Genomic DNA, 17,727 nt, shown 5'->3' with positions numbered 1-17,727 from the left:
TAACATTATAACAAGAAAAGGAGCAAATAGTACCTGCAAGACCAGAACTAAACCTAAACCTCTAAAAGCTGTAGATGAAACCTTACTTGAAACCTTAGGTTCACTTTCTGAATCCCTGTGCTAGTCTCTGTGGAATACCTAGAACTATTTCTTGTAGCAAAATCAATAGTTTATGTTTACTTGTCTTGGCTTGAATCACCTCCGTATAGTCAGAAGATCAATATCTTTAAGGATGCACTTGGGAGATTCCTGGATTTCTTTATTTGTTCCTCTTCCTTGTGTAGCCACACTGAGTTGATCTCCAGAGCTTTCTCTTCATTACTAATGTCTTTATTTGGCATATTGGGGATAGGTGCTTGCTTGCCTTGAACCCAGGTTCTGACGCTTTCCTCTACCTTATATTTAGGATTGCCACCTGAACTTAAAAACCTGTAGAATGGCTGTTAAAATTTTACATTGTTTTTTTTTTTTTTTTTGTGTGTCAATACCTGTGAAACACATTAAACTGTGAATTGTTTGGACCATATTCCTTTTAATTTTTAGTTGACTTACGTGCTTAGGCTTTGAGGCATGCTGTAAGTGCTCAACAATGTGAACTGAAGTTCCAGAAAAAGCCGCACCTGTTGTAAAAATTCTACGCGCTTAATTGACAGGTTAGAATTCCAATGATTGTCGAGACCTGGAGCCATTCATCGCTGCGTTAGATCTAACATTCCTACGACTATCACGTGATGCCTTTTGCTCTTCCTTAAAAGTCCACTAACTTCCACCAACCTCAAAGACTGTGCATCTCGTAGCACCTGTAGGTCTGTCCTAATGTGTTTGAAATGACTTTCTTCTGTGCTTCAACCGACGTTCACACGACCTGGCTGCGGTCACTCATTTCTGGTTCTAGAATGAACTCTATTCTCTCTGAGACGACAGCAGTATTTTTATATAAACGGTAATCAAAAAATGGTAAACATCTCTTCTAAGAGGCATGGGCGCTGGCAAGTAGAGCCTAGAAGTACTTCTCCTAGACCCTGAGATCTCCATAGACCACTCAGAGGGCTTATCAGTTGCTTTCGTATTCAGTGCTGCTGAAACAGTACTGAGAGAGGTTGCCTGCGGCTCAGATTTTTCAAGAACCTACTCTCAAAAGTCCAAGGAAAGCCCTGCTAGAGACTCTCTTTAGCTCAACCTTCCTTCCAAACCCATACCTTACTATGTACCATCTGGCAAGCAGCCTGCATAGCCAGAGGGCGAGAAGCGCGATGGACAGGCAGAAGGGCCAATCAGACCCAGGCTTTGGCATCCCCGGAAAAGGCGGGGCGCTTGCGTCACCGGTTCCGCGGCGCGGGATTGGCTGACCGGGCTGCTTGTGGTGGCGGGAGATTTCAGATATATTGGCCCAGCCGTGTGCAGCGGTTAATGCGCAGTGGGCGTGGGACCGGGAAGTTGAGCCCGCGGAGCATAGCCCCAGATCAGGTCGCGACCTAGACCCGGGAAGATGGAGAGGCACCGGGCGCGCGCTCTCGGCCGGGACAGCAAGACGTCGCGGAGGAAGGGCCTGCCGTCCGCGCCGCCCGCTGGCCCCTACGAGCCCGGGGAGAAGCGACCCAAGTTGGTAAGTGTGGGCCAGAGCCACAGCGTGCGGCGACTTCCGCGGCCCACAGCTCCCTGGTCCCCAGGTGACAACCCCGGGAGCTGGGAGCTAGGTTTGTTTCAGAAGACCTGAGCTGTTAATCCGCTTAGATCCACAGTAACAAGCCGGGATTCGATTCCTTCCTGGGACGAATGCCCTGATGTTTGTGAAACCCGGCAGTTCTTTGGGCGTATCTGAAAAACAGTTCAAATGGCTGTGTACTGACGTCATCAAGGCGGATTCTGCATTTTAAAAGAAAGTTAAAATTTACCTCATCCCTTTAGTATAACAGACAGACAGAAAGTGGACTTCTAGCAGATAGCCCTTCCTCCCCCGTCTAATATTTTAATTCAACAAGAACCTTTTAAGGTGAACGTATTTTTACAAGTTGAAGCAACTCTTTTTCAAACTTGGCGGGTTGTGTAGTCACTGCTAAAGAATGTCATGTTTAGCTTGGAAGGAGTCCTCAAGTATCTGAAACTCGTTAATCGGGTTGGCTTTGCGTTCTTAAAGCTTAAGGAAGAGCTATGATTAGCACCTGGTAAGCTTTTTGTTAGTGTCAGCTGCAAGGAAACTAGGTAATGAGGATGATTTCATTCAGATTGTCTGATTGTGTGGGTAGGTAGATTTTGGTATTAGTCCAAGAGAATTGGAGAGTTAACACTGACTGGTAATTTTCCTTAGAAGTATGGGAAAATTATTTTTATGTATTGATAGGAACAGGCTTTGCCCTTTCTTGTCAAATACAATTTCAGGAACTTATACCATGATTATATCCAAAATAATAGATTGTGGATCAATCACTAAGTATAATATTTTTACTTGTAGTTGAATAAAGCTGAGAGCAGAGACATGGGACGTTGCGATAAGTGGGGATTGATTATACAGAAGTGAGCATCAAAATAACACGAGGAAGAGCAGCGTTTTGTGGAGAGGGTTGTGCTTCATTATTCCTGTCTGCTTAGGTTCGAGACTGACTAGGAGAGAGTTAACCTGGTCATGATAGATTCTGTCCACTCTGAGAGGGATCCGTGAGATGCTGCCATCTCCTCCTCCTCCTCTCCCTCCTCCTCCTCCTCCTTCTAAATAAGATTTGTTTATTATTTTTATGTAAGTACACTGTAGCTGTCTTCAGACACACCAGGAGGGGTCGTCAGATGTCATTATGAATGGTTGTGAGCCACCAAGTGGCTGGGATTTGAACTCAGGACCTTCGGAAGAGCAGTCAGTGCTCTTAACCGCTGCACCATACTCACCAGTCCCCATCATCATCATCTCCTCCTCCTCCTCCTCCTCCTCCTCCTCCTCCTCCTCCTCCTCTTCTTCTTCTTCTTCTTCTTCTTCTTCTTCTTCTTCTTCTTCTTCTTTTCTTTTAGGCTTTTTGAGACAGGGTTTCTCTGTATAGCCCTGGCTGTCCTGGAACTCACTTTGTAGACCAGGCTGGCCTCGAACTCAATCCGCCTGCCTCTGCCTCCCGAGTGCTGGGATTAAAGGCATGCGCCACCACACCCAGCCCATCTCTTCTTTTTATAATTGACTTTCTGGGTTAGTGCTCAGCACATGTCTGGGCTGCCACGGAAGTGTGATTTTCTGTAGTTTACAACATAGCGTTCTTGAATAAATATTTGATGTTACTGAAGGCTGGTGATTGTGTTTTTTATTATTTCTCTGGTATGCCACAGTGACAATACCATTTGCTAAAAGTCATGCTGAAATGAAGTCTAAAAGACAACACGTTGAAGTTCTAAGATGTTGAACTCTACAATGTTAAGTTCATGGGTGGGGCTTGATTTGAATTATGACTTCATAATTCATTTAGAAGTAATTGGGGTTCTAGATGATCTCCAAAGTTAGACTTTTACTTACACATTAATTATTGTAATTTTTTAATGTTTTGAGATGATAATATAATTACATCATTTTCCCTAGTCCCATTCCTCCCCTTAGCTCTCCTGTGTGCCACCCCCTTTCTTAAATTTATGGCCTCTTTTTCTTTAGTTTTTGCTATGTATATATGTGGGTTGGGTTTTTTGTTTTTGTTTTTGTTTTTGGAGACAGGGTTTCTCTGTATAGCCCTGGCTGTCATGGAACTCACTCTGTAGACCAGGCTGGCCTTGAACTCAGAAGCAGTTCTGGTGGATACCTGCCTCTGCCTCCCAAGTGCTGGGATTAAAGGCGTGAGCCACCACACCCAGCATATGTGTATTTTTAAAGTATAAAATTATTTTTTTTTCCACCCGAGACAGGGTTTCTCTGTGTAGCCCTGGCTGTCCTGGAACTCACTCTGTAGACCAGGCTGGCCTCGAACTCAGAAATCTGCCTGCCTCTGCCTCCTAGGTGCTGGGATTAAAGGTGTGCGCCATTACTGCCCAGCATAAATTTATAATCTTAAATATAATAATACAACCTGCTAAGTCCATGTAGTGGACCGTATGGACACATCCTTCTCTAGAGTCTTCCTGATAACGGTAGTTCTCCTTGCCATGGAAACTTCACAACAACAACTCTGTATTTTGATCAGTTGTGGTTGTCCATAACCGTCTTCATCTGTTGCAAAGAGAAGTTTCCTTGCTGAGGAGTGAGAGCCGCACTTATCAGCTAGACTCTGGAGGAGGATGTGTCCATGGTAATTTCTTCACATGTGTCTTCTCTTCTATCCACGTGACATCAGCCATGTCAGCTCCATCTTGCTCTTCTGGATATTTGACTGTAGCGGTTGTTTTTTCTTTTGATACCCGTCTGGGCATTCTTGATAGTCCTTTGTGCCTTGGCGGTTTATTCCTCAATAGCTGTGGCGTGTGCAGTCTTCGGATCTACATTGGCTTGACTTCATGGCTGCTTGCTGGCTTAAGTAAGCGCATCACGTTAAGCCAGTGGGATGTCTGAACTGGGGTGCTTCTCTGTGGAGGTGCTGTTGTGTTTCCACCAGAAGCCTGATGAGGAAGCTGATTTAGGACTACTTTTCCTAGTGGACTCTAACTCCTCACCTGTGTTTTTGCCAGAGGCCCATTGCTTAGTCTCTTTTGCTTTCTGAACAGCCCTTTCAGCCCCTCACTTCCCGATAACCACATAATGGCACTCTTGTTTTGGGATGGCATGATTGGTCTGTAGTTTAGTCAGCTTTATTGCTGGATGTCAAGTCAGTTCTTGGCTTTGCCTTGATTGAGATGAAGTGATGTTAGCCTGATTTCATTGGGTTACTGTCATTTTCTGAGCTTTTAGAACAAGTAATGTACCTTTGCCATGTGGCAAGGGTAGGCATGATTTAGTAGTTTGCTTTTTTTGTTCACTTCTGTAAAACCCCAAGCCAATAGTAGCATGGAATGTAAACTGGTGACATGGTTCCTGTCTTAGTTAAGCCCCGCCTCTGGTGCCTACTGGATCCCGTGTTGAGGAGGCAGACAAATGAATCCTTCTTTTCTACTGAATATAAATCTGTGGGCTCTGAGTCATTTGTGAATTGGGTAAGAATTTTTGTAACTTATTTCCTATCTTCCTAGATAAGTCTAAATAGTAGAAGCTGGTACCTGTCTGATGTTTGGCTGAATCAACTGCTGTGTGCTGCTTCCAAACCAACCACCTTGGCTGATACAGGAAGCACTGTGTATTTAGGTGCTGAGATAGCCGTGAGGGGCAGGAAGGAACAGCACAATTGGAAGGTGCTGAGAGGGAAGGGTGGTCTCTGTAGAGACTTTAAGAGGGAGACTTAGTAAAATAATTGCCCTGGAGCCTGCTCTAGGTCTTGTAAGCAGCACCTGGCCCCGAGACCTCTTTCCTGTCTAGAACAGAACTAAGTGGAAAGGTTTCCGACTTGCTGTGAAAAGCCTTGCAGTGACTTCTAATTGCTGTTAGCCACACACAGCTACTCAGTGACTGTCTCTAGGTCCAGATTGACCAAGACATGGCTTTTGGGAGAAGTCTTCATTTGTATTGTGGGTGCCAATATCCAGCACAAGACCTGTAAATCATTAATTCAAGTGGGTAGAGGAGTTCTTTAATTAGGGATGGTCTTTCAAAGTTCTCACACCCTTTAGGGTAAATCTTGTCGTTAATGGTTTCTATCAAGTAGATTGCTCTTGCTTGATTATATCTTTATAATTCCTTCAGTTTTGGTTGTGAGATTTTTTTGTTGTTGTTTTGTTTTGATCCTGTCACTGTGGCTCTTACAGTGTTTTTGCTCTGCCTCTTCTGCAGTGGTCCCTGAGCTTTGAGTCTATCAATTGAGACTGTGGTATATTTACCATTTAGGGGGATTATTTATGAGTGAGCAAGCCTTATAAATACCAATATATTTAATTGGAGTATTTTGGTAGGTAGTGTCAAAAGGAACAGTCCTTATACCAATTAATTTAATAGAGTTTACTTGAGTAAAATAAAAGGAAAATGATTAGATAGCTCCGAGATCTAGAAGAGTTCCAAGGAGATTGTGGTCAGCATTCATGAACCAGGACAAGGTATAGGAAAATCTGGGCTGTCAGTCTTTGGGTTGTAGCTGTACTAGTTGCTTGATGAGCCTAATCAGTTAACTGGTGTTTGGATATTCTGTAACCAGCCAAACTCAGTTACTGTGATTAAACTTCATTGGTTTGGTCGGTTGGGTTGAGAGCAGATGCTCAGACCAAGGCCATGCCTTCCTACAAAGTTTGATTAGTAGACTTGTTTATCATTTGAGGAATGAGTTATATAAAAGTTCTCACAGGCACAAGGTCCTGATCTTTAATCAGCATTTATTATGGACTTTAGGAGTTTAAGTTTTACGTTTTTTTTTTTTTTTTTTTTTTCCCCATCTAAAACCTATTAACAGTAGCAAAAAAAATAATGTCTTTAATAAATATGTAGGTAATGACAACGTGGTCATAGGCAGATTTTGAGGCAGGGAGAGGTAGAAAGTTGGACAACTTGTGTTTTGTTTTAGAATTTAGGAAAAAGTGAGATCAGAACAGGTGTGTATCGACAGGCTTGCTTTATTGTCTGGTGTTCGTGGAATCAGGTGTAGGGAGAGAGTCTCCTTAATCTGCCAAGCCTTTGGGCTGTTACCTTATATGGCAAAAAGAGCTTTACTGTAATGTTTGCAGGCTAAAAATGGCAGGTTATTTTGGGTGATTAGAGCGAGAGGTGAAGTTTTGCTGACAGGAGGAGAAGGTGATGTGACTATGGCGACAGATTAGTGATGCAGCCATCAGAAACTGGGAGGCAGGGTTCTCCCAAGCACCTGTGTCCAGCCTATGGCCCAACACAAGTTGCTTCAGTGTCCAGCAGGGGAGAGCGGGGAGGACAACAGCACGCTGACTTGAGTACAGTGAAACCTACGTGGGACTTCTGCCCTCTAGAACTGCTGGATGGTTTGGGGTTTTGCCATTTACTTTGTGCTATGTTTCTTCCCCAATTGTAATTGGAAGTCGAGCAGGTATTGTAGTTACAAGGATGATCATGTTGAAGTCTTGGAATGATCTAATCTGTTTAAATTTCTTCTCCTCCTGCTCTTCCTCTTCTTCTTCCTCCCCTCCCCTCAACACCCCCTCCCTTTTGTCTTCGTCTTTGTCTTCATCTTCATCTTTTGAGACAGAGTCTCTCTATGTAGCTCTGGCTGGCCTAACTATGTAGACCAGGCTGGCCTAGAACACATAGATGTTTGGTTAGCCTGAAGAATCCAGAATCCAGATAATGTTCATAGTTGAAGTCTTTGGGCACTTTCATGATAGCAAAAGTCTGTGTGGGATGTATTAGCCATAGTAACCTTCATCTGCAAGGATGTATTTAGGGTGTTTTTCTAAGAAACAGCCCTAACCTTTCTCAGACTTCCCTTTCTATTCTTCCTTATGAATAGAATGCAGCCTTCCAAAGAGATCCACCCCCTGCGCCCCCCAAGAAAGCAGAACAGGGTCTCTTACTTTAGACGTAGGGATATTGAGGTTTGGAGGTTAGTATTTTGGTAGAGGTTTTATAGCTGTAAGAAATCCAGGCTTGGTCCTTATATCACCACCCCTCCACTATTTTTTTTTAAGTGCATGAGTTATGAAAAATGTATCAAGTGGCTCTTTTGGGAGTACAGTTAGCTGCTGAGAACAGAGCTATGCAGTGCTTGGTGTTTGTAGACTGGGCTGGATCCTTTTCTTTGAGTGTAAGGCTGGGTGGGCATAGGGATGATTGTCTCAGATTTAGAGCAAGGCTTAATTGCTTTTTTCAAAGGCTCATGTCTTTAATTATGAAGCAAGCAAACTGACATACATTTATTATACTGTGAAACCTTGCATTGCATCTAGTCTGTCTTGTAGCAATTGCTTCTGAACAGATGTTACCTGAAACACCTTTGTGCAGTTGGTGGAATGCTAAAATTTGTCATGCTTTTATTATTGTTGCCTTGAATTAACTCTGCTTTATGGCATAACTTTATTGCTGTGTCCTAGGATCTTTATATATTTATTGCCTTATAAATTGGATTTAAAATGGGCTTTTTATATAGAATGTAAATTAACATGTATATAACTTGTTTATGTTTGCAGAATAATACAAGACCCCCCTCCCCAAGATATTACACTAATGGAATTGTATTTAACTAAGCACATAGCGTCATCTAAAGCAGGAGTCAAGTAAATGGTGAGGAATATGCTTGCTACATACTCGTGCTTGTTTATCCCAGAGCCTCATTTGACTTTTAGATCTATAAAATATAGATTAAGCATAACCTTTTACTTCATGGGATATTAAGGATCAAAGCACGAGCTCTTTTTGAACAGCATCTACAAAGGTAATGTCTTCTCGGTAGCAGCAGGATAGCATTGAAACACCTTACCATTGGGAGCAATTTTTCTCAAATTGCAAGGCAAGTGGTCATTATTAACTTAGGAGACAATTTGAGAGTTTAAAAACGTTCGGCTTTGTAGCTGAGATGATGTAGTTTCCAGTTACCTTGCTGCAGGCTCTCTGGAAGTGCTTGCTGTGGACTTTATTCTTCGCACAGCTCCCTGTCTTTCTTTGTTACTGTTTTTGTTTGGAGGGACATGGATAACATGAGCAGTAACTTCTGTTCTCAGGGCTTGGATCCCAACTGTGCCAGTTGTTAGGTGGGCAATTGCAGGCAGTAGCTGCCTCTTTAGGTGCCTTCCTTTCTTCACAAGGAAAGCAGGGCAGTTTTGCAGATTCAAAGTTAGTATAGGCCTGGAGGAGCAGTGCTTCCTGGCTGTCACTGAGTGTTTGCTATGTAAAGGGTTGGCTGCTTTTGCTATATAGTAATAGTAGTAGTAGAATTTCTGTGTGTATTTCGGGTCACTATGCACATACATTGGCTATTTGACTAACTTCCTCATCTTGGAGCATCTTTGTTAAACCACGATAGTTCCTCCGGGTGTACAGAGTCAGAAACAGTATTTGGCAGTGCCAGGTGACAGTGGTGGCAGGGCTGTGGTCAGGACTAATGGTTAGGGCAAGTCTGAAGCTTTCTGAGGGATGCTACTTATTTGTAAACTGAGACTTGTGGAACTATGAACCCTCCATATAAGTGAAACAACCAAAAAAAAAAAAAAAAACCTGTGACACCCTGAGATCATCTTGAATGATAATAAAAATAATGTTATTAATACATGTGTAAATATAAAGTGGAGTGTACATATTCTTGTGGATCTTTTGTAGCTATCAAACTAAGCTAGATTTACATGTGAATCCAAAACAAAACCATAAATCCACTAAGATGCAAATTAACAGCGCCATTAGTTTAATGCAATTGATGAATTGTTGTTAAAGCTAAGTCACTCTGCTTGGATTTAAAGTGCTGGAATCAAACAAAAGTTTTCCAGCATAGCTTTTTGTTTAATGATGAGACAAAAATGGTGTCAGCACTTAATCAGTAGCAAAGGATGTATACAGCGAGTGTCAGAAGGTTAGTTCTAATAGGTGTCTTGGGTAAAATAGAACCTTGCAGTCTTAAATATATTTTTATATATTTAATCATAAAAGAGACGTTCACCAAGAAGCTTTAAAAAAATCCTATGGAAATGTCCTTTTTTCTCTCCTTCATTCATATTATCTCCCTGTAATTTCCTTGAAGTCTTACAGGGCTTAAAATTAAAAACTATTTTTTAAAAGCAGGTTTTGATTTTACTATTTTTTAAAGTAGATCTGTGAATGGAGTTAGTATTTTCTTTGTTCCCAATCATTGAGTATCATGGTATGTATTAAATAATGGGAAGGAAGGAGGAAGGAGGCTGTCTTAGTCAGGGTTTCTATTCCTGCACAAGCATTATGACCAAGAAGCAAGTTGGGGAGGAAAGGGTTTATTCGGCTTACACTTCCATGCTGCTGTTCATCACCAAAGGAAGTCAGGACTGGAACTCAGACAGGTCAGGGAGCAGGAGCTGATGCAGAGGCCATGGAGGGATGTTACTTACTGGCTTGCCTCCCCTGGCTTGCTCAGCCTACTCTCTTATAGAACCCAAGACTACCAGCCCAGGGATGGTCCCACCCACAAGGGGCCTTTCCCCCTTGATCACTAATTGAGAAAATGCCTTACAGCTGGATCTCATGGAGGCATTTCCTCAACTGAAGCTCCTTTCTCTGTGATAACTCCAGCTGTGTCAAGTTGACACAAAAATAGTCAGTACAATTGACCCCTTGTCAACTTGACACACAAACACATCACTAGTAAGCCTCAACCCTTACATTCTTATTCATCCCCAAGATCTAAATAACTTTAAAAGTCCCACAGTCTTTACATATTCTTAAATTTTCGGTCTCTTTAAAATATCCATCTCTTTTAAAATCCAAAGTCTTTTTACAATTAAAAGTCTCTTAACTGTGGGCTCCACTAAAACAGTTTCTTCCTTCAAGAGGGAAAATATCACAAAAATAGCCAGTACAGAGGCTATGAGGTAATGTGTCTGATGAGGGTATTCTGTGTGCTGAGGGATTTGAGCTGTGTTCAGGTAGGTGAGGTTCGAGTCATACCTTCACAAATTAAAGGATGGCTAAAGTGTCTGCCTGTTCAGAATGCCACTGCTTCCTCCCAGGTATGCTGTAGAAATTTTTGAAACCCTTAGTTATGTTACATGGATGAATTGTAAGACCCATAATTGTGTATTTGATTAAAATAATTTTATTTGAGACAGTGTCTAGTGTAGTCTAAATTTCTTTGAAGTCAGTACATAGCAAAGATTGCCTTTGAATTCCTGATCATCCTGCTTCAGTCTTCTAAATGTTGGCATTATAGACATGTGCCACCACCACTCCTAACTCTATTTGGGTAATTTTATTGTGAACTATTTCCCTCTAATATGTTTTTTCTTTTTCTTTTTCCTTTTTAAAGACTTTACTTATTTATTTTATGTATATGACGAGTACACTGTAGCTGTCTTCAGACACACCAGAAGAGGGCATTGGATCCCATTACAGATGGTTGTGAGCCACCATGTGGTTGCTGGGAATTGGACTCAGGACCTTTGGAAGAACAGTCAGTGCTCTTAACCGCTGAGCCATCTCTCCAGCCCTTTTTCTTTTTTCTTTTTTTTTTTAAACTTCTGCATTTTCCCAAGGTAGGCTGTTTATTTGGATCATAAAGTTAAACCTTGTAACGTCCCAATTTTAAATAAAAGGTTTTCACATCGGTGACATTAATTATGGATGTAAGAATTAAACTGTTTTTGTTTATTGAAACTTTGGCTAGAATTCAATTCATGATGACAATTACAATTCATTTTTAATGAATAATTTGACAGCCCGAGAAATGAATATAAAAAAATGGAGTACATATAATCTGCATCCAGAAATTCAATGTGACAGGTTCATTTCTTTATAAAGGGTGAAGGTCTCCAATTAAAACCATGTTCTAACTTCGCTCAGCCTCCCGTCAAAAGGTGTTTTGCTCTTACTCAGAATGTTACCTTCAATAAGCTTTCAGTCCCTTTTTGCATATGCTCATAAGCCTGCCTGAGGGTCACTTTTACTGTGGTGCCTGGTAAAGGCTTAGAGAATCTGAATGCTTGCCTAACTGAGAAGCAAGTTACTCTAGGAACTTCATACCACTTGGTTTCTTCATTCATTCATGATTAATCTAAGCTGAAATGGAATTTAGATATCCCACTTGTCTGTTTCCTTTTATGAAATGGTCTAGGGGTATCGGGCAAAGGCATGTAAAAACTACCAGGAGTTTTCAGGATTGGCATGTCTATGCCCCAGCCAGAACCACTGGGACGGTTTAGGTTTAAGCTGGAATTCTTTTTTTTTTTTTTATTAGATATTTTCTTTATTTATATTTCAAATGCTATCCCGAAAGTTCCCTATATCCCCCCACCCCACTGGAATTCTTAATCCGTGTGCAAGTTTCTAGTTTCCTAGTGGTAAAATGGAAATGGCCACTGTATGTGGATGGTTGTGAGCATTGGTTGGGATTATTACCACAGGTTAGACAGAGTGCTTCCCGGTGCCGATGTGGCCCCTGTTAGTATTTCTACTGGTGCTGCACTTTTCAGGGACACATCAAAGTATCAGAGACCTCATTCAGCACTGTGAAATGCTGTCTGCCGTGCAGGACTGCTTATGTGGAAGGGGCTCTGAGGAGCTCTGCTAGTGAACATTTTGACTTTTTTCTTTTACTTTCTCCCTTTGTCTCCTCTCAGTACGTCTTTCCTGCCAGACACAGGTATTGTGTCCAGGAACTCCGCCCTTCATTGGAGAGGGACATGTATCCTGAAATTTGGGCCGTGAATGCATTTTTTCCTTTTCTTCTTAATCTCGGCCTTTAACCCCTGACCTTGCCTCTCTTTCCTTCCGTGCCCAATTCTGCCGTCAACATTTGCTTCTTACTAAACCCCTACTCCACAAAGGTAACCCCAGAGCTTTCTTTGATCCAGGGTGCCTTCACCTTCCTTGCTTCCTGCAGCCTCATGTATGATGAATATAATAGATGACTTCTGGCTCCCTTGCCTTGCCTCAGATCTCTCCTGTACCTCCACTCTAGTGGAGGAACCAGGCAGTCATTGTGCTGAACCTGGCTGCTGTATCCTGGTGGAAATCTTCCCTGCTATTTGACCTCACGCTCTTATCACATGGCTTTAAACACTATGGCAGCTACCTTACACTGCTCTGACCCTGGCCTGGGCACTGTCTTAATCACTATCTCTTCACACACTACTTTGAAAGCAGGACTCTCACGTAGATCTGAAGCGGGTTGGGACCCTTCCGAGGTGTCCCAGCAGGAAACGGGTCTTGCTAGATATGGGCACTGGCAGAGTGCTGGGCCTTGACTGGTAAGTCTTTCTGGCCACCACCTCTGTATTTTTTTTTTTTTTTTGTTAGTGTTTGTGCTAAACATTATTATCACTTTCTTTTTCCTTCATCAGTAGATGAGATTTCCTTTTGTATAGATGTATAAACTTTCTTTGTAATTTTTTATTTTATCTTTTAAATTTTTTAAAAGCTTATTTATCTTATGTGAGTACACTGTTGTTCTCCTCAGACAGACCAGAAGAGGGCATCGAATCCCATTACAGATGGTAGTGAGGCACCGTGTGGTTGCTGGGAGTTGAACTCAGGACCTCTGGAATTGCAGTCAGTGCTCTTAACTGCTGAGCCATCTCTCCAGCCCCTTTACTTTTTATTTTGAGGTAATGTAGCTCACACTGGCCTCAAACTTGTATTTAGCTGGGTTGTGGAAGCTCTAAACTCCTTCCAGGGAGTTTCTGTGCTTCATAGTTCTCTATATACCAGGCCCGACAAGTGGTTCGCCTTTTCAGGCAGCTTAGCTGGCCTGCGGCTCCTCTAGGATGCTCTGCAGATCTCAGGCAGCTCTGTTGATCTCTGGGGTGCTTGGGTTGGTCTGCAGGCAGTCTATTGCTGCATGTGCTTGGGGAGGGAGGGCCATTGGGACTTCTTGAAGCCTTTGAGTTGCTTACTTCCCGAGTCCAACAGCTTCCTGAGATAGACTGTGTTCATTGCCCTTTAGAAGAGTGGTTCTTGACCTGGTGGGACGACCCTCTCACACAGCTTGCGTAAGACCATCAGAAAACACAGATATTTTCATTATGATTCATAACAACAGCAAAATTACAGTTATGAAGTAGCAACAAAATAATTTTATGGCCAGGGTCACCAAATGCATTAAAGATTGCAGCATGAGGAAAGTTAGAACTGCTGCGGTAGAACACCCATTTGCTTCACCTTTTTAATTAACATACTGTGTCCTAATGAGTTTCTCATCAAGATGGAAGCTTTTGGTTTCAGAAGAAATTGCCACATACAACATATGTGCATACATGTGAGAAGTAAAGAAACCTCTGATATTCGTTTTATTTTTGTTATATAACTCAGAGAGCAACTTCATCAAACAAAGGGAGAAAATCCCTCATCAAAATGTGTGTTCTTACTAATGCTGGTCAATTTACAGGAGTTATACCTTTCTCTGAAGTTCTTCTCCTTGGTGCTTAGTGCTGTTCCAACCGAATAACCGTCCATTTGGGATTCTGCTTAGCCTATTCAGTTGACATTAACTCAGAAACTGCCTCATCTTCACTGTCTCTGTAGGTGTGACTGCTGTAGTCTGTTATAGCTGCAAGGGACCGTGGGAAGGGGAATGAGCCCAGGCCTGATTTAGGTTGGCCTTGATGCCATTCTGAGACTGGCCACTTACTAGCTCTGCCAGGTCACCTCTGTGCTACTCAATTTTCTGATCTCTGAGATGGGGATAATTGGCTTGTAGGGCAGCTGGTGTATTAGTGATCGCAGTAAGTATACAGAAAGTAGTGGCCACAATGATGAAAAGGTAGGCGGTGTCATATGGGAGCCTAAGGGACATTTAGCAACCTTACATTCTTAGTCTCAGGCCATTTGGCTTAAAGGACCGGGTCACTTTGTGGTATCTCTTTCAAGTTCGGAGAAAGGGAATTGTAAGGTCAGAGTGCATAGCTCCAGGAATCTAACAAAGGCTTGCTAGTCCTCATGGTGGATTCTAGCCCAGAACTGAAAGTCAGCAGTTCTCACTTCTCTCGCTCATCAACCACGTAGTCAACTTGTCCCTTCTGAATACTGCTCACTCCTCTTGGTTCACATAGCCAGGTCTGATGCTTTTCAGTCCCAGGTATGTATATATGCCCATGGCCAGTGAAAGAGGAGACTGCAATGCCCATGACACTCACAGGTTTCCAGAGGACACTTGCTTGGGTGTCTGTGCCTTGTGTCAGCTGTGTCCACAGTAAAGGCTGCTGGGCTCACTTTCATGAGAGGCACTGTAGGGAAGGTGTGGTGTACACAATCAGATAAACCAACATTTATCCCCCATATGCATTTTCAGATTCCATCATGATCATCTGGGAATTAGAACACTCACTCGCAAATAGCTGGCCTAACTTGCTGATCTCTAGTTTGGCTTTATATCACAGTCAGGTGGGAGAGTTGACAATCTAGGGCAAGGCTCACCTTTGAGTATTTTGATTTGGTTTGTTTTTTTTGGGGGGGGGTTTACTCAGGTGTTTGCATATCAGAGAAAAAAAGGAAACAACTTCAGATGATTCTCATTTTAAGCTGGGTAGAAATCTGGGGGCTAATAAATGTTCCCTATGTTGTGGTTGGTTAGGGGCTATTAAGAGTAAGAGATGAGTTATACACAGTAAGCCATAAAACAACTAGTGATCAGGGTCTGAAGGGAATTAATTATAAACAAAGGGCTATGGGAAGATAGAAGTGGGATGGATGGCATTGAGAAACTTAGATCATTTAGAGTTCCTAGCCTGGAGACCTGAGTTCCAGAGAACTGTAACACAATGTGAGCGGTCCCAGCAGCTGAGAAGAGGACACATGGCATAACCGACAGCTAGCAAATAAAGTGGCTGTAACAAAAAACATGCTGTAGAACAGTCGTTCTCAGCCTTCCCAATGCTACAGCTCTTCATTCCAGTTCCTCATGTTGTGGTGACCTCTAATCATAAAATTATTTTTGTTGCTGCTTCATAACTGTAATTTTACTACTGTTATGAATCATGGCGTAAATATCTGTGTTTCTAATGATCTTAGGTGACCTTTGGTAAAGAGTTGTTAGAGCCTCCCCTCCCCCCACCAAAGGGCTTAGGACCCACAGGTTGAGAACTACTGCCCTAGTGGGTCACAAGCTGACACACATTTAATAATAAGGACAGGATAAAAACAGATTCCAGGGCCTCAGCTGGGAGACACTGTTAAAGTTTGCTTTGAGAACTTTAATGAAGTAAGGTAATCTGTGCCAGGATCCTAGGGGAAAGGAAGGGAGAAATTGGTTGAGGTGCAGTGGCCTCAACCTTCATGGCCGCTTCTCTCAAGTTTCCTGCAGAGGCTGTGTGGGCAGGGACTCTCCAGGAATGGGAGAGACATTGAGGTTCAGGCAGTTAAGTGCCCACAGTCGCAAAGTTGGTGGTTATCAGCATAGGATGCCCATGCAGGAGTGGTTTGGCTTTCTTTGGCTTCTGTGCAGTAAGTACTTTGTCACAATTCATAGAAAGTTGCTATTTGTATAGGGGCACATTTGATAAGAGGAAGTTAGGGAGCCCTTCTGAAGCAGAGGTGTTTGAAAGGTGAGTAGGAATGCATGTAGAATGCTAGAAGCAGCCTGAGTAGAGGGACAAGACCTGGTAGTCTCAGAACTCAGAGAGCGAAGTGCAGTGGTTGGCCAGTCTGATGTGGAGTTCTTGCCATACGGTTGGGGTTAGAACCTGGATTCTGGCAGCCCTAATCAGGGAGGCCAATGAGAGACACAATTTATAGTGAAAGGAAAGGTTGATTTGATGTGGTCACATTGAGAAGAGAAGAAAAGAGGTTCCATGACTGGTTATCTCCAAGTCCACCTTTGTGTTCTGGGTATGAGCCTTAGGTTGAAGTTAGGCAGAACATATGCATAGGTATGCTCTTGTCAAATTGTGATCCTGCCCACCGTCAGTGCCTTGGATTCAGTGTGTCCACCGAGCTGATCTGACACTATCAGAATTGTGTGAAATCTCAGACCTCCCCTTTTCTTTCTCTCAACATGAGATTCCTGGGGAGTTTCAACTTCTTGGTGTCAGAGATCCATTGTTTGAATACTATGATAGCCAGCCAGAGCATAAGCTAGAGAGGTTAAAAGCTTATGTGTAGAATTATTGAGTAGAGGATAAACTGTTGATGCTTCAGTAATTTGGGGATTGGTAACTGCAGAAGGAAGGTATCAGAGCTGGAGCAGGGGCCAATACCGCTGGTGCAGGGCTCTCTGAGAGTCCTCATGGCCAGAGCTATCTGTGAGGACGCGAGAACGTCTTAGAAATATTGGTCATGGTTCTAAGGGCTCTTCGGAGTTATGTTTAAATTATTGTCAAGTATTTTCCCCTTACCCTCTTTTCTTTAAACAAGCTTGGCTGTTCCTTATGCCCTTTGGACTAATCCTACATTAAAAAGCCAGTTTTGTTTACAGAATTAGCTGAGTTTGTCCCAAAATTGCTTTTATTGGCTTTTAGTGTTTGGGGAGTATTTCTAATGTCTTTGGTAAATGACTCTGGAAGCTTAACCAAACAAGCAGTAAATGTCTCTGGCCAAACAAGCCACATAAAAGACTCTGAAGTAAATGATTATTTAAGCACAGGAACAACTGCCCACCATGTAACTTATATAATATAGTGATTTGATTTGAGAATTATATATTATTTAAGTTGATTATGTGTAAAGTGTTTTTTGAACATGCACAGTATTTGTGACTAGAGGAATAAAAGCTCTCGTCCTTAAGTTGGGCTAGGGCTGAGCTGAGGCTGCTTTCACTGGACGCTTGAGTCTATACAGTGGCTTGCTTGCTACCTGATTCCAGCCACATTCCTTTTTAATGGCCCTGCTCTGGCTGTTCCTTGCATCTGAAAACCTTGTTCCCACATGCAGATAGCTAACCTTGTGGCCTGCCTGCGACTTGTCCTTTAGGTTGTTCATGTGTCATTTCCTCATCAGACCCCACTTAGTCCTAGTTCTCATATTGATTTTTAAGTTATGTGTGTGTCTGCATGGCTCTGCACATGGGTGGGCAGGTGCTCGCAGGAGTCAGAAGTGTCAGATCCCCTGGAACTGGAGTTATAGTGGAAGTGAGCCACCATGTGAGTGCTGGGAATTGAACCTGCATCTTGTGGAAGAGCATG

At 42.6% G+C, this 17,727-nt stretch overlaps 1 protein-coding gene across 1 annotated transcript in view; it reads left to right on the top strand.

Moving 5' to 3' along the window:
* Positions 1-1,409: 1,409 nt before the first annotated feature.
* Positions 1,410-17,727, top strand: part of Diaph3 (diaphanous related formin 3) — a 475,768-nt gene continuing 459,450 nt past the window's right edge. Inside the window, exon 1 of the mRNA XM_029469353.2 lies at positions 1,410-1,606. Within this exon, the coding sequence (XP_029325213.1) occupies positions 1,490-1,606 (117 nt within the window). The 5' untranslated portion in view covers positions 1,410-1,489. The remainder of the gene's footprint in view (positions 1,607-17,727) is intronic.

This window comes from Mus caroli, unplaced genomic scaffold (genome assembly GCF_978045245.1).
Source record: "Mus caroli unplaced genomic scaffold, Mus_caroli_1 scaffold_12, whole genome shotgun sequence".
NCBI lineage: Eukaryota > Metazoa > Chordata > Mammalia > Rodentia > Muridae > Mus > Mus caroli.
The sequence above is the reverse complement of the archived record's forward strand: the minus strand, read 5'-3'. Positions and strand labels throughout refer to the sequence as shown.